At 38.8% G+C, this 27,528-nt stretch overlaps 3 protein-coding genes and 1 non-coding gene across 8 annotated transcripts in view; 2 read left to right on the top strand and 2 right to left on the bottom strand.

Annotated features, from left to right (window-relative positions):
• The window catches only part of mlnl (motilin-like), a 3,982-nt gene extending 3,062 nt beyond the window's left edge, over positions 1-920 (bottom strand). Inside the window, exon 1 of one of the 2 annotated variants that reach the window (XM_039688026.2) lies at positions 630-920. The gene's annotated coding sequence lies outside the window, so the exon portion shown is untranslated. The remainder of the gene's footprint in view (positions 1-629) is intronic. The other variant, XM_039688025.2, reaches the window with a different exon arrangement.
• Positions 141-7,631, top strand: nop56 (NOP56 ribonucleoprotein homolog). Its single transcript, XM_039688023.2, has 12 exons — positions 141-279; positions 1,106-1,195; positions 2,155-2,269; positions 2,453-2,617; positions 3,087-3,285; positions 3,858-4,045; positions 4,246-4,397; positions 4,725-4,825; positions 5,343-5,491; positions 5,677-5,798; positions 6,302-6,436; positions 6,837-7,631. Exons 1-12 carry the CDS (start codon positions 277-279, stop codon positions 7,059-7,061), a joined length of 1,644 nt encoding a protein of 547 aa, XP_039543957.1. The 5' UTR covers positions 141-276; the 3' UTR covers positions 7,062-7,631.
• On the bottom strand, positions 5,676-27,528 carry ubap2a (ubiquitin associated protein 2a). Of its 4 annotated transcripts, none has more exons than XM_039688142.2 (27): positions 27,405-27,528; positions 22,245-22,382; positions 21,433-21,510; positions 21,240-21,350; positions 20,423-20,585; positions 19,376-19,453; positions 18,840-18,903; positions 18,646-18,743; positions 18,503-18,561; positions 17,948-18,018; positions 17,619-17,796; positions 17,149-17,398; positions 16,710-16,999; positions 15,633-15,826; positions 15,158-15,413; positions 14,511-14,550; positions 14,227-14,398; positions 14,046-14,103; positions 13,749-13,953; positions 12,596-12,687; positions 12,240-12,290; positions 11,199-11,280; positions 10,715-11,077; positions 10,522-10,626; positions 10,369-10,436; positions 9,792-9,980; positions 5,676-9,534 (listed from the first exon to the last, which is right to left on the bottom strand). In XM_039688142.2, exons 2-27 carry the CDS (start codon positions 22,338-22,340, stop codon positions 9,439-9,441), a joined length of 3,507 nt encoding a protein of 1,168 aa, XP_039544076.2. In that variant the 5' UTR covers positions 22,341-22,382; positions 27,405-27,528; the 3' UTR covers positions 5,676-9,438. The 4 variants fall into 4 exon arrangements, with proteins under 4 accessions (XP_039544076.2, XP_088979939.1, XP_039544077.2 ...); XM_089123813.1 differs by having other exon boundaries at positions 12,240-12,287; XM_039688143.2 differs by having other exon boundaries at positions 18,509-18,561.
• On the top strand, positions 6,163-6,228 carry LOC120490904 (small nucleolar RNA SNORD57). Its single transcript, XR_005625147.1, has one exon. It is a non-coding gene; the product is annotated as a small nucleolar RNA SNORD57 (small nucleolar RNA).

Genomic DNA, 27,528 nt, shown 5'->3' with positions numbered 1-27,528 from the left:
CATCAATTCTACCTTATGTTATAATGCATTTTTCTCCGCCAAACGGGATGTCCATTCGTGTGCCACGAATCTTGCATTTCCAAACATTTCCAACAGGCGACGCACACACGACACACGCCCGCAAAATCCAAAATCCCGCCCTTTTGAAATATCGCGATAGGCTGCGTGACTGAATCATGCGGGTTTTCGTACTTGAGCGCATGTGAATTCTTTCCTGTTCAAGTGATCCGAAGGAACGGAACGCTCCCTCGTGCGTGGCGCACGAGATCAGTAAACATGGTAAAACATGCATTATTTCTTTATGCAATCTTTAGAAATTAGCAGATCGGTGTTTTGCACCGTTTTACTCATCACCACCGTGTTGTATTATAAATCTGGCTTTTATGATGGCCGACGTGCTTGATTGCAGATTTGTTGTTATTACATAGTTAAAAGTTATAACAATTGTTTTTACTAGTTTATTAAGCACATTTATTATGCGCTCGCACGATACAAACCGCATATATACAATTATTGCAGCCTACTTGAGAAGATAAATGTGCGAATCCGGTGACACAAGGCCTCAATGTGATATTAAAGACCACGGCAGCCATTTCATTTAATCTAACGAGCTCGTAATGTTTACTCACCTCCCGTTAGTGTTTTGGACCAATGGTCTGGTTCCGATCTCAGTGCTATAAGATGTTCAATTCTAAAAGTGACGCGTTGAGTATTTGATCCACTGGAGTAGCACGTGTGTCTGTGCTAACCCATGCTAATGTGTTTCTCTCCAGCTTCAAGCTCTAATGTAATAAAATCTAAACAGGGGTAGTTTATTAACGACTGTTGTTATCTTCTGCTTACGCAATGTTGTATTATCATATTAAATACTTAAAAACGAGGCTTCTTTGTGCCTGGAAGTGCCACCTCCATGTGGGCTGTTTAAACACGTGCTGGCGTTGACCTGCAAATTCAACCGTTCCGATTCACAACAATTATTAGTATTATTTATTTGTTGGATGTTAATATAGGAATTAAGCATTTAGGACTTTGTCCCTTTTTGTTGTAATTCTATTTTTATGGTATTAGTGGTAATTAATAATTGTACCCTCTTTCTCTCTCTCAGGTGCTTTTACACGTGTTGTTTGAGCATGCAGCTGGATATGCATTATTTGCTGTCAAAGAAGTTGAAGAGATTGGAATGCTGCTACCTCAGGTTTGTCTATTAAGAAAATTCAATTAAAGTACATATTTGTCGATACCAACTATGTGGAGAAGGGTTTAACGATTTGGGCATGCGTTCAGAAGGCTGTTGGTCCAAATCCCAGCCATAAAAGTGACATTGAAAAATAGTCCTTATGTGAGCATAGAATTCTACATTAACAATGGAAATATTATAGGATTTAAAGATGCAATTTTTAATGAGAAATTCATGTTATAGACCCAATTATAAATTAATTTCTAGAGCTGTTTTTAATGTCACAACTGGATTTTACAATGAAAACTGACAGACTTTTCTGGTGTGATCAATACGGCATGGCTTGGTTCGTTTTAGCTCTGTTGCTTTTACAGTGCAGTTAGTATCCTTTTTAAAGTGGGTGGTATTATAGACTGATCGATAACAGCGGTGGTTGTTACTGGCTATTTAAATCTAGCGGGTTTGGTTTCCCTTGTTGATGTCTATTGGTTGCATACAATGACGCTTGTAGTGATGATTCTGTCTGACCAATCAGTGATCTGCGGTGTTTCACGTCACATTTCAGGTGCGCTTAGAACCTCAACAGACCAGGTACCATTTAAAGCGAGCCATACCGTACCATGCAGTGGAAAAGCGCCATTAGGCTCTGGTGTTCTCAGCGCCGCCAAAATTTGTGTCTCCGAGTTCCTACTGGTGGTGCGAATGCAACCAGAAAAATGGCCCTAGGGGATATCTTATAGAATCTGAAACATTTTATAGAATCTGTATGTAAAGCACTTTGGTTCAACCTTGGTTGTTTTAACAGTGCTATATAAATAAATAACTAAACAAACAAGAACAAGACCTTTAAATTTCAGGGAACCACCCTGGTGGCTAGTTCCTGGAACAACCCAGTGCAAAAGTGGCTAATGTAGTTTAACTATAAGTGTCTTTGTCTTAATAATGACATACCAATTATGATTCTTGGTCTTTCATAGGTGGAGGAAAGTGTCCTAAATGTTGGCAAATTCAGTAGCGTAATCCGACTGAGTGCATTCTTCCCCTTTAAATCCGCCCAGACTGCTCTGGAAAATATCAATGCCATTTCAGAAGGTAAGAGACAAGAAGGTCATTTCAAATTGCTTCACTGATGAAATGATGTACATATAATCTGTCAATCCACTGAATTATTGTGATGACAGCATACCTACAAACTGATCATTTGAGGTTGATTTGTTGATTTGCGAATTGTGACCAACGATTAGTGACGCTTTATTCCTCGTCTGATCCTGGCAGGAGTTGTCCATGCGGATCTCAAGTTGTTCTTGGAGACCAACCTTCCGTCCGGGGGTAAAAAGAAGTCCATGTTGGGGGTGTCCGATGCTAAAATTGGTGCAGCGCTTCAGGAAGAGCTTAATCTGTCCATTCAGACTGGAGGAGTTGTAGCTGAAATCATAAGGGGTGAGCATGATTCAAATCAGGGGTCTTCAATCGTTAAGGTGCCATAAACCCCCAAATATGATCAACTAAGTGGAATGGACATCTGGCCCCAATCTTAACATGTAAAGGGCAGCTTTATTTCATTTAAAAAGACTCAATTTTACTGTAAGATGATTATAAATGTGAGAATATTTAGTTTCACTGTAGTAGTACAAGTGTTGTATGTATTGAAATATTTAGTTTCATTATTTTTCCAATAAAAAAGATCCCTTGGGGGTCCCTGGACCTCAGGTTGAAAACCCCTGGTTTAAATCCTTATGCAAATCGCATATCCAAACAGTTTTGAACCGCCTGCTGTAATGATGTACCTAGATAACCTGATTTCTGATGCTTTATACTGAAAAGCTGAACAGACAGGCGAAAAAAGTGTTTTAAAGAGACCAACAGTGTTAACTGTTCTTAATACAATGCATCTGTTTGTAATTGACAGGTGTGCGTCTGCACTTCCATTCCCTGGTAAAGGGACTCACTGCTGTGGCTGCGTCCAAAGCTCAATTGGGTTTGGGTCACAGCTATTCCAGAGCTAAAGTCAAGTTCAACGTCAATAGGGCGGACAACATGATCATCCAGTCGATCGCACTCCTGGACCAGCTGGACAAGGACATCAACACGTTCTCCATGCGTGTGCGGTAAGATTTTTTTTTTTTGTGGGACTTTCCTGTTGTTGGATCTTATCCAATCACCTCCTAATGCTTACCACAGACAGCGCCCCCTAGTGCACTGGCTGTACAGAAAGTGGAGGCACAGTAAAGTCCTTCCTCTGGGGTGTTTGCTCCCTCGAACTGGAGCGAACACAACCTGAGGGGGAGACAGACTTTAAGTGGCTTTGCTTGTTATTTGGAGCTTAGATTTTGTAATATATGGGCTCACGATTAATCAAAATAAAGAAATTGTCATTATGGCTTAGTTACAACCAATCAAAGTAAAGCTTAATTTAACCCCTGAAAATGAAGGCCATTCTTTTTAATATTGCCTTAGTTTATTTCTTTCATGGTGTTTTTGTTCAGTAAAATGAAACTTTTGTTTATATTTTTGGTAATATCTCAATAAATGCAGTATTAATAAAATCTGGAGGTTTTAACTATGTTGTAAATTTTTTTTTTTTTAAATGTAGTCCTAGTAATAAGAGAAATTGCCATTTATTTTTCCAAATGGTGCAGCCCTTTGACACAGTTCTTAATTATTTCTCCTATCTGTGCAGTGAATGGTACGGTTACCACTTCCCAGAGCTAATAAAGATAGTGAGCGATAACAGTACATACTGTAAGATGGCCAAGCTGATCGGGAACAGGAAGGAACTGAATGAGGAGATGTTGGAAGCTATGGAGGAGATCACAATGGACAGTGCCAAAGCTCAGGCAGTCCTTGACGCGTCCCGAAGCTCTATGGGTAAGATAAGCTCACTGATGTCATGAATATAGTTTGGTGCGAGTGTCTCGGATGTTATGATGTTCTAATAATCTGTCAATCCACTGAAACCATGTGATGACAACATACCACATTAACTGAACCTTTGAGTCACTTTAGCTCAACCAGTTTAAGCATTCCTTTGATTTGTACTAAGTTTGTGTATTATTTTTTTTCTAAAGGTATGGATATCTCTCCTATTGACCTGATCAACATTGAGAGCTTCTCCAATCGTGTGATTTCTCTCACAAACTACAGACTGGAACTGCAAGAGTACCTGCGCTCCAAAATGGGCCAGGTGGCCCCAAATCTCGCGGCTCTCATTGGTGATGTGGTATGTGTTTGTTTGTCTCCCCAAAATGCATGTTTGAGCTGTTTTACCTGGAAGCAACTTGCACTGAGATCTTAATGTCAGTGCCTTTGTTTTTGATGGACTCCAGTAATGTTTATTAAAGCTACTTAAATGTTCTTATTGAACTAAGGCCTAAAGCCTGGTTTGTGAAACTAGGCCAATAAATATACAATTTTGTACAATGGACATTGAAAAGGCATATTTCTTAATGTATATAATTGTATTGTTAAAGTGAAAAATGTGTCCCCTGGAAATTTCTTTAAGATTTACCTGATCATGAATGTTTGACGTTCTTTTTTCTTTTAATAGGTTGGTGCCCGTCTCATCTCTCACGCTGGCAGTCTGACAAACCTTGCCAAATATCCCGCCTCCACCGTGCAGATTCTGGGGGCTGAGAAGGCCCTGTTCAGGTACTTGGGCACCCCTTCCCTGCTGGGGTTTCACACAGCTGCAGTGATGGCAGGGCCGGGGCGTAGCAGGAGCGGGTGATTTGGGGTGTCATTGAACACACTGTAAAATGATCCCGCTCGATCTCACGTACCCCCCAGTCTGAGCAGCTGCTGAGGGTTTTGAGAGGTAGATACATTTGAAGATGCCCTGTTGAACACATGACATGAATTAGTCTCGAGTTTCTAGTATAGTAGTATATTTTGAAGTAATTTGGCCGAAACGGTGAACAAAAAAATATTGGGTCGAAATAGTTTTTATCTTAGAATAGCAATATGTAAAGTTAGTTAGCCTTTTTAACTTCACTATGACTGTTTTAATTGGTCCTAACATTCTGTACAGCATAGTTTAATTATCAACTTTTTGGGGGGCTAAATGAGAGCTTTCATTTTGGGTACTGGACTAAAACTTGGTGCATCACTAAATGGATGCGTTTGAGACTGCCGTTGTAGATGGATTTTGTTCTGTCCTGTGAATTAGGGCGCTGAAGACCAGAGGAAACACCCCAAAGTACGGTCTAATTTTCCATTCGACATTCATCGGGCGTGCCGCTGCCAAGAACAAGGGTCGCATCTCGCGTTATCTGGCCAACAAGTGCACCATTGCATCACGCATTGACTGTTTTTCTGGTGAGGGTCCCATCTTTCCTCGTTTTTTTCCCTCTGCTTGGCTTTTGCTATGATGCTTTTATTTTTCGTCAACAGTAACCCACCTCAGTGGTTGTTGAAATTGTAATCCTGAGCAGAACTTTGGGCCAAACACATTTTTAGTTGCACTTGTTTGTTATCTTGATGTCTTTGTTCTTTTCACACAGAGGTTCCCACGTGTGTGTTTGGTGACAAGCTTCGTGGTCAAGTAGAAGAACGTCTGGCCTTCTATGAGACCGGTGAAGCCCCACGGAAGAACCTGGATGTCATGAAAGAAGCTGTTGCAGAGGTGACGACTCAACCATAGCAGTGTTCAGAAACCAGAACAACATGGGCAAATTATTAGTCACTTAAAAGTTTCTTTTTAGCTAGCTATGTAATGTCAATCATGTCCAATAACTATCTAATGTATCCAAGTTAATGGAACGTTTTTGCTTGAAATATTATCTGATATCATTTAAATACTACTTTAAAATATATATATATGTGTGTGTTTTAGAGCCCGACCGATAAAGTATTTTGAAGGCCGAAAGGATTTTAAAATCAGATTTTTTTTTTTTTTTACTGCTTTTTCATATCTAATAATGCCTTTTAAAGTGCTGATTGTGAATGTTTCTAACTATGAATTGTTGTTACTATAGTTCTTGAAGTGCTGTGAGTGATGATTCTTCTTTCCTGACTCCTACATGGAGGCTTTACTGATTTAATGAGCCTGACACAGCACTTAAAATTTTGGGTTCTACAAGGTTTGTACAAATGCAGATACGTGATTATTTTATTTCTCGACCGCAGGCTACTGAGGTGACTGCTGAAATCAAGCGCAAGCTCGAGAAGAAGGAAAAGAAGAAAAAGAAGCGTGAAAAGAGAAAACTAGAAGCTCTTTCCACAGCAGAAGGAGATGACGAGAAAGCCAATGGCGATGCTGAGGTACTTGTGATTTCATCTGTCTCATTTAGCACAGGGGTATAAAATAACATTTCAAATTATTCACATAATTTGATTTAAATAACAATCATGTAAGATTGGTTTAAATGTACTTAAGCACTATAGTGGAAAAAAAGAAACTGAGGATGAACTTAGTATTGATCATTTTGGGTTCCATGGCATCTAAAGATTGAAAGACATGTAGCATGGCTATACTGGTGGCTGGACCTTCTCATGGACCGGTCTCATATCTTGTCATGCTAAAGCAAATCTCCTCCGAACCATTGACAGGCCCAACTCTGTGGGTTTGATCACTGAAGTGAGCAGGACATGATCATCTCTGAGCTTGATAATCTGAAGTCTGTTTCAAATGTGGTGTTAATGGCTTCCTTTTGTTCTTCAGGAGAAACCAGAAGAAAAGAAGAAAAAGAAAAAGAAGCTGGCAGCTGAGACGCCACAGGTGGAGGAAGAGGTCACAACAAACGGTGGTGAGGCCACGCCTTCTAAGAAAAAGAAGAGGACAATTGACGTCGTGGAGGCGGAGCCTGAGGTGACGGAGGAGGCTGATGTGACACAGGTGGAGAAGAAAAAGAAAAAAAAGAAAAAGAAGGCCGAGGAGGATGAATGAGCGTGTTCCTTCTGACTGGACTTTTTCAGTATTGTACAGTTATTTTTGTTTCATTTATGAATGTTGGACTCAAGAATAAGATGTTTGAGAGCTGCGCGTAAGAAGAGTGATGTTTTTTTATATATACAAACTGCTTTTATTTCCTGTCATTTTCAAAGCACCTTTCTGAAACCGTTCATTTATGTGCCTTGTTGTAATAAAATGACGGCCCTTTGGCATCAGTGAAAAGATTTCAAAGCTTGCCATCTAAGTTTCACTTTTAAATGTCACATGCTTTAATTGATGAAAAGGTTTTTCTTGAAGTGTGCTAGTTTGATTATTCATTAATCTGATTTGGAACTGTTTGTTGTAAAGCATATTTTTAGTTACACGTACTGAAATTTATTTACAGAGATGGAAAAATGAACTGTGGTGTCAACCTAGCTCGTATTAGCAAGTATTCCATCTAATGATTCGTTATGCACAAATGAATGGCATTTCAATAAATTAATGTGATTCTGTAACAGTTCAGCTGTTCCTGCCATGTTAGAAGAGGACATGGCATTAACAAATAAACAACTTTACAAAGGAGTCAAGTTTGTACAGTAGTTAAGTATTGGCTAATGACAATTAACTTTAATTACTTTTTCTAGCAGTTATTCTTGGGTAATGTTAAATTAAATTGTACGTTAAAGGGATCAGTCATCAAAAAGTGAAAATTCTGTTACTTACTCGCCCTTATGTTTCAAAACTGTATTCTGTTGATATTTTGACCGGTTTGTAACCCAACAGTTGACTCTAGCCAATGACTTGCATGGTATTTTTTTCCCTACTATGGAAGGCAATGGATATTGTCAACTTAAGGATTAGGAAAGTGACAATTTTAACTTTTGGGTGAACTTATTCTAAATTGTACATTTTAAAGAGACACTATAGAGCTTGTACATTAAAATGTATTTACTTTGCAATGACAATTTTGTATGAGATTAATTTATAATTATACAAATGAGTCGGCAATGTTAAAGGGGTAGTTCACTTTGAAATAAATTTTTGATGTTTTAGCTTACCTCAAGGGCATCCAAGATGTAGGTGTCTTTGTTTCCACAGTATTTTCAATTTTGACATTTTTCGGTCAAACCAGTGTTGTCTGTCAGTCATACAATGCAGGTTTAGGGGGTCCACCTCAAAGAACATGCACAGAGAAGTCAAAATTAAACATGATTTAATGACTCATAAATGTAAGTACACATTGATGGCCTAAGACACGAAACGAGCGGTTTGTGTGAGAAAACGAACAGTATTTTTATCGTTTTTACCTCTTGTTAACTGCCGTCGAACTGATCTGAATCAAATGTCCAACTGAACCGTCTCCAAAGTTACGCCGGAAGTGATCTCACGCGTTGTTAACAGGGAGATTTCAGAAGTTTTACCTTTCACTAAACATATTTAGATATAAGAGAAATCGCAATGGAAGACGATTTCGATATATCTGAATATGTTTAGTCCTTACGCCTTTATTCATCAATTTCTTCTGAAAATTTTTTTAAGGCACATTTATAAAAGCTACTTAATGTCCTAATTGAACTAAGGCCTAATTCTTACATAATCACAAAGCCCCATTATGAATTAATGTTAAATTAACCTCAAATTACAAGTTTTAAAAGTGCATTTTTACCCATGTCATAGCAATGCAAGTCTATCAGTTTCATATGTTGAATAAGTTATATTCTTATTACTGCTCGTGTGTGCAAAATCAGAATGAAACGAGTAAACTGGACAGTTTTATTTTGACAACAAGGGTAAAACCAATGTTAAAATGAAATCTGGTCTAAAATGCTACCATTTAGCCAATTTGGTGGGTGGGAGGGATTTCACAAATGAAGGGCAGAGGGACCAAAATTAAGAACTGAAATTAAAAATCCCCCTCGATAGAAAAAAAGTTCACAGGTGAAGGGGGGGTGGGAGAGGAGCAAAATACAAAAGTTAAAAAAAGGCTTCACCATCAAGTGATCAAGCTTAGCAGTAATGTACATACATTATCAGGGGTATGTATACAAATAAAAACTCCCATGTTTGAATCATGATGCCTGCTCTGCTTCAAGTATATTAACTCTTCTGTTATGCTCTCATCACTTCTGTCATCATATCCTCTTAGCCAGTTAGCAATGAAAAAAAAAAATTTCCTTCAAAAACAAAATGCAGAAAAACCACATTTTATATTCTACCAATACATATATACTGTATAAATACATACATAAATATACTTTACATACAACAGCCAAAACTCTGAAAAGGGGAAATGAGAATGTAGGAGGAGGATGAGGATGATGGTAGTGTACGGGCGTCCCTCTGCTCTGATCGGCGTGTCGTTGGGTGCGGGACGGCACCTGGACTGTGCTCAGTTGCCCCAGTAGGGAGAGCTGCCATAGTTGGACTTGTTGACCTGGGTCTTCTGCTGCATGACGCTAGACTGGCTTCTCTGGTTTGGCCCACCCTGTGTAAACAGACACACCAGACAGATGAGCTTACAAGGGGGAAAGGTTACCACGTTGACAACTTTTTTACTTACATCTATAACATCTTAATACTTGAAGACGGTATAGCCATGTTCTCTGTGACAGAAATTACAGTAAAAGTATAAAATACATTTATTCATTTTTGTCCTTTTTGGTTGATGTAGATTTCAATAATATCTCAGACTCCGTATAAGGGTTTTGTTTCGAGACTTTGTGTGAATAGACCGGGACTGACCTGTCCGTCCTGGGTGAGGTGATGATGGAGCAGCTGTGAGTGGGGCTGCTGGTGTGCCGGCAGAATGTGAAGGAATGGAGCAGGATAACCAGGGGCAGCCCCAGGGGTCAAAGGTCCCGTGCCGCCCAGAGCCGAGGGGAGGTTGAAAGGAGGAGGTGTGCCAGCATGGAAACCCTGCTTATCAAACGGCTGCAGTAAAAAAGTACACGGACACACACACACACACATTATATAACTAATATTTCTCTCTTTATATAAATACATTTATATAGAAATGTCTAGGGTCAGTTTTTTTTTAAAAAAAAACAGCAAGGAAGCATTACACTGATCAAAAGTGACTATAAAAACATTTATAATTTTCAAAGATATTTATATTTTAGAATGCTGTTCTTTTCAACTGAAGGATCAATGTGACGCAAATTACATTTTAAAATACATTGCAATAGAACAGTATTTCTGATCAAATACTTGTAGCCTGGTGAGCAGAAGAGACTTCTTTCAAAAACATCTTACCAACCGCAAACTTTTGAACGGTAGTGTATATGTGTTTGTGTAAAGCGTAAATTAATTAAAGCACCTGTGTTTTATTGTAAACAGTTCCACTGATGTCTGGCACCCCAGAATTGCTAGATGTCACAGAGACAACTGGGACACAAATTGATGCATCAATTATTTGAATTTAGTGGACAGGGTCAATTAATAGATAAAAACTGAAATTGTGAGTTTGTACCTTTCCCTGGGCCAGAGGCAGCAGATTTGGCCTGTGTTTGAGACGAGTTACTATAGCCTTTGCTGTACTCGGTTCCTGCTGGGCCTTGCGTCAGGTCATCATACCCTTGAAATAGAACAAAACTATACTTTAACACTCAACAGCAGCACAGAGTATGCATGAGAATGTGTGCATGCGTCTAATCTGCACAAACCTGAGCTGAAGGCGTGCTGGCCGTAGCCGCTGGGCTGCTGGAATGGCGTGGTGGGGTTGCTCAGACCCATCCCATGCTGCTTGGCCGAGTTAGGGGGCACGAACATGGTGGGGCCATACTGGAATGCGCTGGGCACGCCAGGCACCCCGGGGTAGTAGGGAAGGCCTGTATAGCTGTATCCAGGGGGGAGGGCTGGGTTTAGAAAGGTCTGTTGGGTGTTGTGGTGGCCCTGCGGCTGGGGCTGGTTCTGTCCTTGGCTCTGAGCCTGCGGAGGCTGTGCCGTCTGTGGGCCGTGAGCAGCAGACAGGCTGGCAGAGGGTGCTGGTGAGGCGGATTCACCTCGGCCAAACTTTGTGATGTCACCTGAGTGGAGAAAAAAAAAATACCAGATACTTTTTATTTTCTACTTTAATCCACACAGATGTCATGAATCAAAGCTTCTAGACTGATAAAAAAGCAACTGAATATAGCATATATGCAGTACCTGAGTAAGGGTTGTTGGCGAGGCTTCCATCTCTGCCAGATAGCGTAGCAGTCGGCCCTGGGAATGTGATTCCATAATAATCCTACAGGGATCACAAAACGCAGAGATTGCAGAATGAACATTTGTCTAGACTAGGGCATTTTGTCAGTTATTTACATCTTAAAATGTATTATACACGCACAGATTTATTAACAATGAACTTGAAAAATTAGGTCTACGTGATTTTAAGGCCATGTGAACAAATACTGCACAGGGCAGATTTTATTTTATTTTAAGGAATATTTAAATATTTCCATTAATGCTTCAATATTACAGTAATATAATTAGTTGTTTTATTATATAATAAGAATTAATTATTATTATGACAATAATTACATAAATATATTTCACCTAATTTCTTCACTGGATTTCAATCATTTTTAAATGATTTAATACCTTATTTAGATGGTCATTTTAAATGGACTGGAATACACTATGCACAATGATCATGTTTTCGCAAATATACCCCAAATTATGTAATAACTCCAATAAGTCTGGGTCAGGTCCATTTGTCTTTGGGCTTTTTGAGCTGATAACCACACATGCTTGACACATTAACAGATGTTGGCTCTTCTGATGCTTCCCAAAATATTTCTATCATGTCAATGAGTGAATATCAGCAGTTGTTTTTGTCTACTATCATACACAAACACATAGAATCACCATTCTACACTCATGTCGTTGAATGCCAGTCAACCAATAGTCAAGAAAATAGACATTTTTAAAAGGAAAATGTAAAGCTCAGAAGTGGATCTCCACCATTTTGATCTCAATGTCCCTTTATTGTCCACAACAACATATTACCCAGATTAAAGACTAAAAAGACATTTATTCATTATAACAATAACCAAATAATAAGAAATATCTTGTTTTTAGTTGTTTCAGTTTATCTAAAATAAGACAAAACAACCAGTAAAATGATCATTAAAGTCATTAAAGTAATCAACCATCTCAAAGTAAACAGTCATCTTGAGGCTCTTTGGAAGTGTGTCTCAGACTCACCATTGGTAGTCTGGATTGGAGCATGTGGAGGTCTTCATAGCCATAAATCTGCTACACAACAAACAACAACTTTCAGCACCTTGCACACAATAGATGTTACTGAAATCAATATTCAGTATTCATTATTCACAGGCTCAGAGCTTGTACCGAGTCACATAATGAAATATGGATCACAAACTCTTTACAAGTCATGCACACGATAACACACCATTTTACAATAGTCCATAAAAGCAACAACACTGAATCACTCAACCCAAAACACACACACACAAATCCTGAAATCCCACATACACTACAATACTTTGCAGAGGGGTGAAATCTGATCTGTTTTGTTTTAAGAGGATGAGAGTTCTTACCGGGTAGGCAGGCAACAGACCTCCGGGTCCCATGATGTACTGGTTAGGCAGCAGCGGAGGAACCCCCTGAGAGAGATTAGGAGGAGCTTTACCTGCACAGAGACAAGGTAGAGTTGTTGGAGAATGAAGATTGAACTAAAAATGGGTTTTTGGAGTTGCTGATAAGATTTAGGGATGTTGTTACAGTGAGGAAATTTGCTCACGGTTATATAAATTTGCGACATAACCAGTATTACTGATAACACTAGGGGGCTTTTTGCTTTTGATCACGTATACTCTGTGTATAGGCCTTTCATTTCCAAAGGATCTATATGCGAATTATTGAAATCGCTTTTAAATGTGAGCTCTTTCACTTTTAATCTCCTGATCATGCGTATTCTGTGTCGTGGTACTGAGATATTTAACATCTTTAGCACAACAAATCATCTGTCCTGTCGGTCATCACTCCTTACTCTCTTCGTGTGATAAGTAATTTGATTCTGACTCCACTAGCTGCAGTCACAGCACATTAGCAGTATGGAGCAGAACAGACTCTTTCAGTTTATCATTGTAGTGTCCATTGTCCAACTGAACTAAATTTTATTTGTATAAAATATCTAAAAAGACAGTGTCGGTAACCAGTAACGTAACACTGACAAACGCAGCAAGCCCAATTAGATTTAAAGCAAATATGAAAATTATAAACACCTTTTCTTGTTTATCCATGCTTGGAACATGTTTACAGAATTATTACAGAATTGTCCATAAGTTGGCCATTCCTGATTTATCACAGATTTCACAAAAATATTAAGCAACTGTTTTCAACATTGCTAATAGGAAGAAATGATTCTTAATCACCAAATGTGACACTGGAGTAATTCACATTTTAAACTATTTTAAATAGAAAACAGTTATTTTAAATTGTAATATTTCACTGTTATATTACCGTATTTTTGATTTTTTTCAAATCCCAATTAAAAGTGCCATTACTACTTCATTGTACTATTTTATTTAATTGGGAAAGCTTATAAATAACTTAAGATACAAGACTTAAAACGACAGAAGAATGCCAACACTCTAACCCTACTTATAAGTGTAAAAGTACATCTAAATGACACAAATGATGTCTTGATACTACATGGTGTTGTGATAATTGCCGTGTGTGCTCTCTCACCACTGGAGGAAGACAGTAGCGGGGCAGCCCTGATACCGGAAAGTGCGCTACCATTGGTGCCATGACCCAAAATTCCAGACCCGTGCAGACTGTTGCCGCCACTCGTAGCATTGTTCACGCTGCCGCTGGATAGAGCGGACACAGGCTGGGAGGAAAATGCCATCGATGAGGGGGCGAGAGAGTTCACGCTGTCCACACTTGTATACTGAGGACACATACACGCACACGGAGTCGTTACAGACAGTGAAGGTGGTGAGGAAAGAGTGTGTGTGTGTCAGTGTATCCTACAGAACTCACTGTAAGTGAAGATGTGGTGCAAAGTGCCGACACAGAGGGATGGCCACTGCTCACATGACTACAGGAAAAACAGGCAGTGTCACAGATATATGTAGCCCACATAACATCTATCAAAACATGAAATCAAATGCAAATAAATGGGTAATACAAAAAAAAAGGTGAAACTAAACATCTCGCTCACCTGCTGAGGGGAGGTAAGCTGGCAGAGGACAGCTCAGATGCCAGGCTGGGCAGAACAGAGCTGTGTGGTGTAACGGAAGGGGGCAACAGTGAGGATGGGGCGGAGGGGGCAACACTTGTGCTGCTGACCAGAGAAGGAGACTCTTGTTTTGGAGTGGAGGAACTCGATGTGGCTGATGGAGAAGGCATAAAATGTCATATTACAAAACATAAAGTAGTTAAAGCAAAGTTAAATCTTTAATGCATAACACAGAAAGAAGGGTAAAACTGATGAGTGTGACTTACTGTCTAAAGCAGCAGAGGTCCTCGCACCATTGAAACCGTTCTGTCAGAGATGCAAACAAAGAATACTGAATCAAATCAATATTAGCACTAGCAGCATAATCTCCTTGATGTACGGTGCACTAAAGAAATAGTGCATCCATGGTGCAACATGAGAGCATGTGCACAACCGTTCAAAAGTTTGGGGTCACAAAGATTTTTTTTATGTTTTTGAAAGAAGTATCTTCTCTTTTTATTCAATCAAAAATGCAGCATAAACAGTAAAATGTGAAATAACCGTTTTAATACATTCTAAAATGTATTTTAAACCAGTGATGGCAAAGCTAAATTTTTCAGCATGATTACTCCAGTCTAAGACTGGAGTAATCATGCTGAAAAATTTAAGAAATCATTCTAATATGCTGATTTGGTGCAAGAAACATTTCTTACTATCAATGTTGAAAACATTTTATGATTTTCTTCTTATAAATGTCCATGCATATTTGCTGAATAAAAGTATTATTATTTAAAAAAAAAAAAAAGGAAAGAAAATCTTACTGAACCCAAAGTTTTAGTCGGTAATGTAAATGATGGCAATTTTCATTTTTGGTTGACGTAGCCCTTTAACTGAGAATAGCTGTGGAAACTAAGGTTTCTATGTGTGCACCTACCGTCACAGGTCCAGAAAGCTCCTTGCTCTGAGAAAAGCTCAGTCTTGAGTGAGGGGCCACACCGCAGTCAAAGCTGTTACCCGCCGATGATGCAGCGGAGGAGGAAGAGGAAGATAAGGAGGACGAGGGGGCTGTCACCGAGCTGGGGGTGGTGTGGGAGGGAGCGAGGCTGGGGAGAGGTACTGAGGGAGAGGGGTAGATGCTGTCAGAAGAGGCCAGAGGCAGCAGCAAAGGGACCGGACTGGTCAGAGATTCACTGCAGGGGAGATCATGGGAAACATATTAGCATGCAGAATGGAGAGTTTTAAAGCTAAAAGACAGCACACTGGTTTGAAAGTCATGCGTTGAGAGATTTAGGAAAATCAGCAATACATTTAGTCCACTGCTCAAAGAAAAAGAAAAGGCACTTAAACTCAATTTAGACAACAGCGAGACCATTTTGTCTTCATTATGTCCATTTCTCCCACTGACTGACCTGATTGGTTTAGAGTAAAGGCTGCTCTGTGACTGAGGAACCACTGCAGCCTCCCTTATGGGTTCACTGTTGCAGTTCTCTGACTGGCCGAAGTCTGGCAGGGCAGATTCTGAACCAAAGTCCAGGGCACCAAACTGCACATTTAGACCAGACACATCTGCTGACCCGGGCATCTCTACCGCTGATGCAGGAATCTGGATGTGTACAAACACATGTAAATCACAAAGCATATACTGACAAAACATCAACAAAAAAAGCTTTGTAACGGTTCATTTTCCACTTTTTTCAACAATAATACTAAAAACTGTTTCTTGATCACCAAATCAGCATTTTAGAATCAGCATTAAATTACATTTTAAAATAAAATAAAAACACTGTTGCTTCAAATGAAGAGTTCAGATGCAAAAGCCTCTAAATGCCATTTGAAATTTTCTTCTTTAATGATGATTCATCAAACTTGTATATGTAAGTTCAGTAATTTCACTAACAATTAATAGGTAATTTTCATTGCCATTTAAGTGAAATCACTGAACTTAAATATAAAAGCTTGATAAAAAATTATCATTCTAGAAGAAAATTTCAAATGGAACTCTTCAAATTGTAATTTCACAATATTACTGCTTTTACTGTATTCCTAATCAAATAAATAAAAAAGCAATTTTTGACTTTTCAAAAAAAAAAAAAAAAAAAATCTTACAGACTACAGAATGTGCCGTTTAGAGGAGTAAACACATATGCAAAAGAAAAATTAAGAAACAATATGGACTATTTAATTTCCTAAACCATGCTCCAGCAATTCATTTGTGTATTTTCTTCTTCATAACTTGCTCCCCCCTCCATTCTGGTAACACCCAGTTTTTACGATTTAATAAATTCCAGATGGATAAAATCAAGCCCAACCCTCTACTCTTTTTGGCTGAAAATCCCACTGAACCCAGAAATAAGGCCAGCTTATATAAGCAAAATAAGTTGTGACGGCCATTTTATGCATGTTCATCTACAAACTGTACCGGGCAACAGAGAACTCACCAAGAGATCTTACAAAGCATTCCTCAGTGTATTTTAAATCTCAGTCACCTTGGAAGTGGGAGGTATCCGTCGCTTTTGGGTTTTTATCTGCCGCTGCTGTGTACTGCTCCCCTGAGACTCGGCAGCCTGTGAGGGGGCCATTGAGGGCCCATCACGGTGCTGTGATGGTTCCGGCGCTTTCGGAAAGGCTTCCAGTGTTCCCGAGGCAGGCGAAGGAGCACTCAGTGGGGGAGGGCTGGGCTGCCTGGCTAGAGGCCCCGTGTGGGTCAGGGAGCCCTGCTGTCGCTGGGCAAGTTGGCTTAGCACCAAAGATGGCTCTGGCTGCATCTGAAACTCCCCTACAGGGCAAACAATACAGAAAATGCCCGTTCACACTTATAAATAAGTAAAAAGTCAGATTTGGAATGAATAGGTTAATAGTGTTAATGCATAGCTACGTGTTTGCAAGTACAACCAAGTTTGTGTTTCCGGGAATTATAAAACTCACGACTGAATTGGGACGAGAGTGAAGCAGAGCTCTGTGTTCCAGGAGGTTTTATGTCCCAAGAAGAGGAGGGCACCGAAATCCCAGTCCCCACCAGCCCCCCTACAGGGGTGCAGTTGGTCCCTGTGCTGGAGGGTGGGGAGGTAAGCTGCCCAAGACCAGGCCCCTTCAGCTGTTCCAGTATTTGCTGCCCGGCCGTCTGCCCGAGTTTTGGACCACCCAGCTCCCCAAAACCAGAACCCAAAACAGAGGACTGGGAAAAGACAAAGGAAAGGTGCCATTAGGAAACCCATTCAGATCTCACTGTATCAGTACAAATGTCTTAGTCTTAAAAGTACTAGCTAGAAAATAAACACCTGAAAATAAATAAAGTTTCTGAAAAGGTCCTATAAGCACCCAGCCAGTCATTGACATTCGTTCTCAAGGAAAACATTTGTGCAAGTGCTGTAAATCATGGCTGTGGATTGTCTCACCAGAGTGGCATGTGTGTAGCTGTTGGTGCCAGAAGATGTGCCTCCGTTTCGAGCAGGCTGGTGGTGGGAGTTGGTGAAGACCAGACTGTGGCCGAGCCCCTGAGAGGAGCCAACGGCCTTCAGACCCTCCGCCTCTTCTCGATCCACAGGCTTCTGCAGCAGCGATGACAGATCCAGACTACAACAAAAACGCAATACAGTCAGGGAAATAAACAAGACGTTATATTCACAATGCAATGCTATGATTGGAATTAAAAGAATAGATTTCCTTAAGTTTGCCTTTGCTGAACTCAAAAACATGAACACAGAACCCCAGCTCTGACTATTACCTCTGGCCAGGTGTGATGTGGTTCTCAGTTGGAGGTGCACAAGAGGACGTGAACACTTTGGTCTCAGAGAGCTTTAGAGATCAAAACGTGCCAGTTAGTGCTTTTTTTTTTTTTTGGCAGAAAAATGCAAAATATAGTATATGACTATAGTGTGCAGATATGAGGGAGATTTATAAAATAATACAATAAAAATATAAATAGTACAATAGCTATATTACAATTATATAAAATTATTATAATGTATATAATATGAAGAGATTATATAGATGTACAAAATATAAACATTACATTTATAATTATTTATTAATGAATTCTAACTATAAATATATAATAATAATAATAATAATATGGTGGTAATAATAATAATAATAATAATTTATTATTACTATACTATGTCATCGGTGATAATAAATAATTTGTATTATTAATTTATCAACTACATATGATGCTTTAACATTTCTGGACAACACATACACCATGTCTTTTCAAGCTTATTCATTTCAAGCTCTGTAAATCCCATAATTCATAGGAGGTTAATTATAGAGCATGACTCACACTCACATCTTCACTCCAGTCTTCAGCTGCCCACTCGTCCAGAGTATTCTGCCATGGCACTGAATGTGTCAAAGAGAGAAAGAGAGATGAGACTGGGCCAAAGGATCGTGAAAAGTTCTGTGCAACAGAGGCGAGTCTCTCACCTGTCCCATCTGTAGTGTCATTGGCCCCCTTCTCCCAGACATCAGCGTGCGAGTTTGATGTCCCACTGTCTGTGGTGTAGTCTGCAGGGTTAAAGGTCCTGCAGGAGAATACACAGAGTGTGAGAAGGGGTTTTAGTGGCTATATTATAATGAAAATTGATTATAGGTTTAAATAACATTTGAGTGATACTCACCCCATCCCCTGTGCTGTAAACCTGCTGGTAACTGGAGCCCGACCTCTGCCTCTACCTCCAGACACTGTAAATAAATAAATAAAACCTCATAAGCACTTAGGATGGGTCAAGATGGTCAGACACCCCAATTGTCCAACAGCTCAATTTTTTTTTCTAGGAGTTTCATCTTTAAGGTATTTAGCACTTCAAATGGGGAAACGCAGCTTCTCAGAGGGTTTAATGCGCTGCTGACAGTCTATAGCTACTACAAGTGTCAGGGGGCTAAAACCCCAGGAGAAATGTATCCCCTTTAAAGCACAAAAAGTAACAAAAGGTTTGGTGGATTTATTTGTTGAATATGTGCTAGTCACCCTACTGAAGAGCCATATCCATAAATCTCTAAAAAAAAAAAAAAAAAAAAAATGGTTATGAGACTAATAACACAGGGATTCCCCGTTTGACAAAACCAGAATAATTGAATTTGTAAACGTAGATTTGCACATCCCAAATAAGCACAATTGATGTAAATGATATGTTTTTACTGTGTGTGAGCTCACCTCTGCCTCTTCCCCTGCGGCCACGGTCAGCACCTCTCTCAACAGGAGCAGGCTCCACACCGTTCTCCTCTGTCCTTGCTATACAGATAAACATCATGAGATCAATCATAAGCCTTTTAAAGTGTAAAAACCTACTCCACACAATTAAACTGTAAAAACCAAGTACAAAAGTTGTTGCGCAATCACTATTCCCTCTGAATCTAATGCCAATTTTCGTTTTATTATTAAAGGGATGAGGGGGGGATTTAAAATTCTGTTCCTTCATGAAAATCTATGGTTGCTGCGAATAGGCATATTATAACTAATCACAGCACAAATATGAAAATAGGTCACAAGGATGCAGAGATGCTGGCATTGCTATCCGTTTTCAAAAATGCACTTAAATATTGTCTAAATATTGCTGTTGGACACACTTATCCACTTTATGCACTGTCTATGATCGGATAGCTATATCAAGTGTAAATGCCCTCCGAAAAAGAAAGCAATTCGATCACCACAAAGGTGGTCTGAGATGCATTTCAGATGCATCTGGACAAGTGTAAATGTGTCTGGTTGTTAAAGCCAAACATGTATTTTACTCCTGCTAAAATGGCAAAAACAAAGATGTGAGAGCAACTTATGACTCCAGATAGCTAGAGGACACATATAGCCAGATATATACTACTACTCGCATCGCCACAGATGAGTTGCCTCTTCAGCAAGCAGACACACATACAGCAGCAAATTAAACCAAAATTTTGGCATTGCATCCTAAAGCTCAACACAGTCATCTTCATTAAAAATAGTAGACTAAATTATCATACCAGTCCTGATGCCGCTCCTATTTCTCCTATTTGATCAGCTGCTTTTGTTGATGTGAACTGAATGTGTATGTGTATATAATGCATGAATTGAAGATTAGATTTATTTGTTTTGCGAACAGTGTAAATGAACAATTTTAACAAGCGGGTTGCTATTCGATTAGTAAAAACACATTTAGAGATTAGTGTTAATAGGCCCTAAACAGCTATGTAAATAAAAACAAGGAAACCTCATCAACACACTGACCTGGCCTGTTGCGACTGGTCCCTCTGCCACGGCGACTCGCTCCTCCACGACCCCTGCTGCTTTCCCTCTCTTTCTTCTCCCTGTTCTCCTTGTTCTCCTTACTCTCAGTGGAGGTTCCATCCTTCCCAAGACTCTTCTTTTTCCCCACCGTTTCCCAAGAGGTCTGCAAGTAATAAAATTACTACTAGTCAGAACAAACAAAAAAAAGTAAAAGAAGATTGTTCAGCAGATGTTAGGTATCAATGAAGCTCCATTTACACTGATTTACATTTAAACTGATTTAAATACAGGTTTGCTAATCAGCACTCCTGAATCCTCATTACTGATGAAGGACATTTGGGAGCTTGTATTTGACACAGTGGTGGAGGCAGAGGTCTGTTATGACACAGGATTACCTTCTGATCAACACTACAGAAGTGACCCACTTACTATTTTTGAGCTTTATTCCCAGAAATAATTCAAACAAATCCTAGTCTATAAGAAGCGGCCTCTCAAATTTCACCACAAGTCACAGACTCTTTATCTCTGAAATAAATTAGCATCAATCACACATGAATATGGGCGTTACTTGCTGTTATATGTTTGTAGAGCTAAAAAAAAAAGAAAGAAAGAAAAAACATTCAGAAAAATAATAAATCCCAGTTTGCTTGACGAATCATTATTTTGCATTTCAAAGTGCAGCCACAAAACAGCTGACAGTAGCAACAACATTTTAAACAAAACCAGTTTTACTTCACTTTTTTTGAATAACTTGTGTGTTTTAGTGCCTACTAAGTAGTCTAAGACCACATGTGCATTTGTTAAATGGAATTCTTACTGCATCAGAGGTTCCCTCAAGCAGGAAGTTGATGGCTCTGTTGACATCCTCGTTGCAGTCATGGAGAGCAACCATGCAATCGTCTTGGTTCTTCCCTGTGACCTCTATGAGCTATGAGCAAATATGGTTATCACTGGGGTTATTAGAGGATTTTAATTACAACTTTACTCTGATGGAAGAGAGCTTCTCATACCTGCATCACTTTATCCTCAAAATCTGCATCGTTCTTGTCATAGATCATCTGAGCCAGTCGAATCTGTTCAGCTGTAGCCTGCAATCGGAAGCACAAGTTATCAGAATGAGCGTCCAAGGATCTTAAAATTCTAAAAATTTAAATGAGAATTGAATGAGCAGTCAGATTCATGACCAAGACATGTCACATAAAAGTGGAAGTAGACATGGGACACTGAAAAAATATTAGTGGCTACTAGCCTACTGTGCAGTATATATACTGTAAAAGTAATTACAACAAAAAACTACAACAGATAGGAGTCAATTCTTTCATCAAGACCCCAGTATGTTTCATTAAGCAAGTGGGGTCCAGTTATCATCTCTGAAATACCGTAAAAATGTAGAAATGTAATGTAGTGAAAAATGTGTTGACTTTTAGTAGTTTAAATAAAAAAGGAATTGACTAATTAATTATTAATTAAATCATCCTCTTCAAAGCCCAAACACATTTGTCTTGCTCTGTTTTTTAAACATCCTAGCATAAGCACTGTGTGAAGACGTCACTTTAAAACAGTTCAACTTAGTTCAACTTATAAAGGTGCGGCTTAAAACCCCAGCCATCCGTTCCCCTTTGTGCTCCATCTAGCTGTTCTTTTTTAATGAAAGAGTATCTTGTGAAAATCCCCCCTAAGAAAACTGGAAGGTCTAGCATATTGCATTCTGGGATACATTCCAGCAGAGTATGGTCATACTATATACAGCATAAACGGTAAGAGCATGGTAGTATGTCATTCCTAACATAGCATGTGTTTCAATATGTTGTTGTTCACCCACCTGAAGCTGTTTCTGTGGCTGTGTGGTCTGTGTGGTAGTGGGCAGCGCTTTGTCCCGAGTGTCCCGGGCTCGTTCGATGCCCACCGAGGTCATCATATACAGTATATACAAAACAATGTATGTACAAAACAGAAAAATCTAGAAGAAAAACAAGGCCAAAAACAGGAAGTGTTTATTATTCGGAAAACATTTCCATGTCCTAGTTTCGAGTCCAAATATTTGGAGACACCAGATGAGGTTTTGTTCAAGCGAGCTAGCTGACGTTTTCCGCAGATCTTCCCTTCAATGTCCCGCGTAGTGTTGGAGCAAAAACACAGGGGCCGTATCGGATTTCCTTTCTCCTAAACCCAGTTGGGCAAGATTGAGCAATACTCTGACCGCCAGAAACCCTTGTAGAAAAAACAATCAAGCTTATCCGAGCCAGCTGAAATGAAGACCACGCCACGAGCCCACACTGGTGTCCGCTAACACTTTGCCACTATCCTGTAGTGTCCTTCTAAAACGCTCACACTCCGATCACATCACATAGCCATTCCTCATGCATACAAAACAAGAACTTAGTCGTAAAATTCTTGAATCTACACTGAAGCATGTATTGATGATCTAAAAATCTAGCTATTTCACAGAAGAACTGTTTACATAACAGAAATTTTCTTGCCAGACTCTGTCAGTCCTGCTCGTAAGTGACTCGTTTCCTTAACCACGAAAAGCACATTTACACAACAACTTAAAATGTTGAAGCAAGGTAATATTAAAGGGATGGCTCACCTTAAAATGAAAATTGTCATTGACTCATGTTGTTTCAAAAACATGAGTTCAAAAAAATCATGTTGTTTGTTGCCATGCTGATAAGCTATCAGTTTAGAAAAAATAGCATCATAAAATTTGTACGATTAAAAGTCTATATTACAAGTCTACTCAGTCCATATAATAGTTCTGTGTGATAAAAAGGTTGATATTCACAATTAAATCCAGGGCTAAATGCTAAGGATTTTTTCTTCCATTTTTTACTTGCCCTATCAATACTTTCACAAATACTTTTTAAAAAGCGTTACCGTTTTCACTCTAATAAACGACGCCAAAATTTTAGATACAAGTGAAATTTCTAGCCTAACTAAGTAAAGTTCTAGGCTAACTAAGTAAAAATGGTTAAACAAGAATCAGTTCTAATCATAGACTGAAAAAAATGGCCCTAATGTCCAGGTTTCTGAAGAGCATTTTTGAAGCCCAAAGTAGGCGGAGCCGATAAACGAATAATTGATAAACCGATAATCCCAGATAAACGAAAATGGGCAAAAAGGCTTATCTGAGGTGACGTGACAGCTAACAGACAGGAGACAAACTGCTTATGTATTTTTTTCTAAAGTAAAGTTGGGCATTGTCTCTCTTTTGGAGCCTGTCTCTAACGGCCAGTCCATGAATTGCAGTTTAAGTCACTTCCGTGTTGGATTCAAGAGAGAGACAGGAAGGTTGCCGGCTTGCCGCTTGGTTATAATATAACACCAGACAGTCCTTATAGTCGAGCCCTGAAATCTAATTTTCATAGATTCAAAGGCACCAAGTTTGATGTTAACGATGCTGTCGATGCTATCCAGCAATCGGTTATCTGTGCCGATTAATCTGCAAAACCGATTCATCGGATGACCTCAACTAAACGCCAATGTTTCTTACATTCAGTAACCAATTGTGTTTGAATATCTGGAAGTGCGAGTAATATCTGCTGGATAATGGCAGGGCAATATGTAAAAACAAATAGGCCTAACTTATAGATATTCCACTTATTAAAAACATTGTAGAATCCGATATTATCATCTACCCATGTTTTCGTTCTGTGAACCATTTTAATCGCTGTCAAAAATAGGCTGTAGGCTAACTACTAGAGTAAATATTTCATCAATGCTCTTGCATTGTGTGTGTGTGTGTGTGTGAATGTGTGTGTGACAAAAATAGCCAACCGGCATCTTGTCCATAATACCTTTATTGTTCCACACTCTACAATGCGAGTAAATCACGTGAATAAATCAATGTCATGAGATGACAAAAAATAACTTTGAATTAGCCAATGGCTAGTAAATTGTATGATTACAGTTGCCTTTAATTGAGCTTGAAGCAAAAAAAAGAAAAGAAATGAATTGCCTGCTGAGCTTTGGGTCGTTTTCTCTCACACATGTGCACTCACTGTGAGATAAAGAGAGCACTACAGGGCTCGTTGACCTCACCCAACTTTTATTGTCTCAATCTGACCAGTGCTGCTCCTCTGTTATGAAATTGTATCATTTGCACGTATTTTAAAGTCTATTTAATCCCTCAAGCGTAAAACGACCGTAAAGACAAGTCACTTGCGCGAGAAGTTTTGTCTGCTGAAACTGCACATCTGAAGCACACGTCCAAAAAGCCACTTCAGAATTAAGACATTATGTCAATTATGTCAATGTCCATCTTGGCAACAATCTTATTATTAAACATAGTCGGTTGTGTCTTAAGTGAACGTAAACCGTGCATTGTCTTAGAAGTGACAGCAGAATATTATTCCTGCTGTCTGTTTTTAATGTTAATCAAGCAACAGATAAAAAAAAAATCATTCAATGCTCTTGACTGAATAACTTTTGGAACTTTAATAAGGATTCATCTATATTGTGAAGACTATGCAGTGTAATTTTACTTTTGATTGGCCTTTATTCATTTTCTGTACCTAATCTGTATCTAACAACTGTTTGATCTACATGTACAACCTGAAAAGAACTGTTTTTTTTATTTGCATCTTTGTTCTATTGTGTTTATTTGTGCTATTTATTTGTGCTATTAGTTTGATTATTTGTTCTTATTTTATTACAGACTGACACTTTACTTGACTTTTTATTGTTCTTGCATTAATTAAAAAAAACTAGTGTGTAAAACAAAAAATGTACTAGCCAATGGCAACTCTAGCTATATTGTGTCCGTAGAGGGTTGATGTTTTTTATTGCGTAGTCTCAAAAAATAAAAAGATGCATACGGTAACTACGGGGCTTAGAAAATACATCTGCCAACTGACAGTTGAAATGCATCAGGGCACTTGTGAGATATTGTTATATGATATAGTCACATCGCCCAGCCCTAATGGATAGGAACTCGATTTTTAATGGATAATAATTTAAAATTTGGTCAATCATATGGCTTTGACAGACTCTGAATATAGGGAACAAGTAAAATAGAGTTTCTATGATACTTTTATTGTGTTTTTTTGAGGGCACTGGAGAAGGATAGCCACAGTCCTCTTTCTCTATCAATGCAAGGAAAAGAAGTAAATTTTTGCTTTTGTGTTCCAAAGAAATCTGTCAAATGGGTTTGGAATGAGATGGGTAAATGACAGGATTTGCATTTTTGGCAGAGCTGTTCCTGAAAAACCTTCTTAGATGATTTTCCACCAAATTAAAAACTTCACTTGTGACACTGCAGTACATTAGATTCTTCACATCCATGAAACTGAAGACTAAAACATCAGCAAAGAATCACTGCTCACACAGAAGACAAGGCAACACACAAAACATCTGTGATGGATACAGTGGGCTTTTCTTGGCTGCTAGAAGAGACCTTATTGTGCATGTTAAATCCTTCTACGCAATCACACAGAAAACGCCCGACAACAATGTTCCAGCTAGATTCTGAAGTATAGAGATCATCAGATAATATCCAGCAAAAATTCCCAGCTTTCAAAATACATACATTCATAAAGATCTTACTGGGGTGAAACTGGCTGGGCAAGCGCCGCGGGTCACCAACGATTTAATGATGACTGCAAGCAAAACAACCCACAAAAGTGATTCCACCAGCTGACAACGGTCTCATGTGGGGACATTTTTCTGAGATCCTTACAAAATGGAAAAACAAAGCCTTACTCTTCCTCTTTTCAACCATAGTGTCCACGAATTCACAGATAATGTGTATATAAAGCACATTTAGAAATGCCGATTGATAAAATAAGCCAAATTTCAATCGGTTTCATCTTTGATTAGGAATAAGTAGCTCAATGGAATAATTAGTGATCCATAATCAAACAGAAATTATTATGAAGATGAAAATATACATTTCAAAATAGAATGGGGGGTGAGGTGATAATCAATGAACATTGACTTTGACAACATTCACCAAAAATGCACCAAAATGGGAATTTTGAAATAGCTTCCTTTTTTTTATATAGCTTTTACATAAGCATAATTCCACTTTAGTTAACTGATCAAATGAGCATAGTTATTGGCCAATGACAATAATCTCTAAATGGCTAAATATCAATCAGCCAAATAATTGGTTTATTATCACTAAAACAGAAAACTTGGTTTGACTTTTTCAGTTTCTAACTGAACTACTAAAAAATCTATAAAATTAGCAAATATTGACAAATTGTAAGAAACATTCCTAATCAAAACAAAATACATGGCGGCTGTTCGCTCGCATTAGAAACTTTAAACAATCGACCATAATCAAAGCACATGAACAGATGACTTTGTTTGCTTTCTGAGATTATATAACCATGTTCCATATAACTTACCCCCCCAAAAAACGACATGCATAAACATAACAAGGTTAAAAGATAAATGTGACGGCTCAAACAAAGGGAATTTAGAAGCAGGATCAGGGTCAGCATCCCAGTTCAACTTTACAGATTCATCATTAGAGATGTTCGGATACATTTGAGTTACATACGGTTTTTGACCCCATGAATGTGCAAAAACTGAGTTTGTGAAGAGCATAAGCGCATATTCTCTGCTCTTCTTTTGTCCATGATCTCGAATGTCATTTCCTCTCTCCAATTGTTGTAGCTTAGCTGGCTAACTGACGACCGCCCGGCGTCCTTGTTCATAACATTTAAACCCGTATGAGTATTTAAACACTACTATGTATATCCATATGACATTTTAATCTAAGAAAAACTGGCTTAATAGTGATACGGGCTTGTTGTGAAGGAATATTTGAGGAAAACGGCCTCACAACAGAGCTACAGCCGAATAAGCTAAACTGAGGAAAAACAAAGCCATACAAAAGGCAACATAACCTCGAAAAACAGTCAGCGACGGATTAAAACAGATGAGCGACAAAGAAATAGAAACATTAATTACGTAGCATTAGATATATATAAAAAACAGTTAAATAGTCTGAAAAAGAGATTTGTTTTTTTATTACCTGCTAACACGCTTCACTCAGCCAGCAGCAGACTCCGTCACGTGACCGTCACCGCTGCTGCCGATTCTCTCCATGCAGATCCTAGAGGCGCGCTCCCGCACCAGCAGGCACATTCACAAGTGCG

This window comes from Pimephales promelas, chromosome 19 (genome assembly GCF_988280905.1).
Source record: "Pimephales promelas chromosome 19, fPimPro1.hap1.1, whole genome shotgun sequence".
In the NCBI taxonomy this organism is placed as follows: domain Eukaryota; kingdom Metazoa; phylum Chordata; class Actinopteri; order Cypriniformes; family Leuciscidae; genus Pimephales; species Pimephales promelas.
Note: the sequence above shows the minus strand (reverse complement) of the source record. Positions and strands in the feature narration are given on the sequence as shown.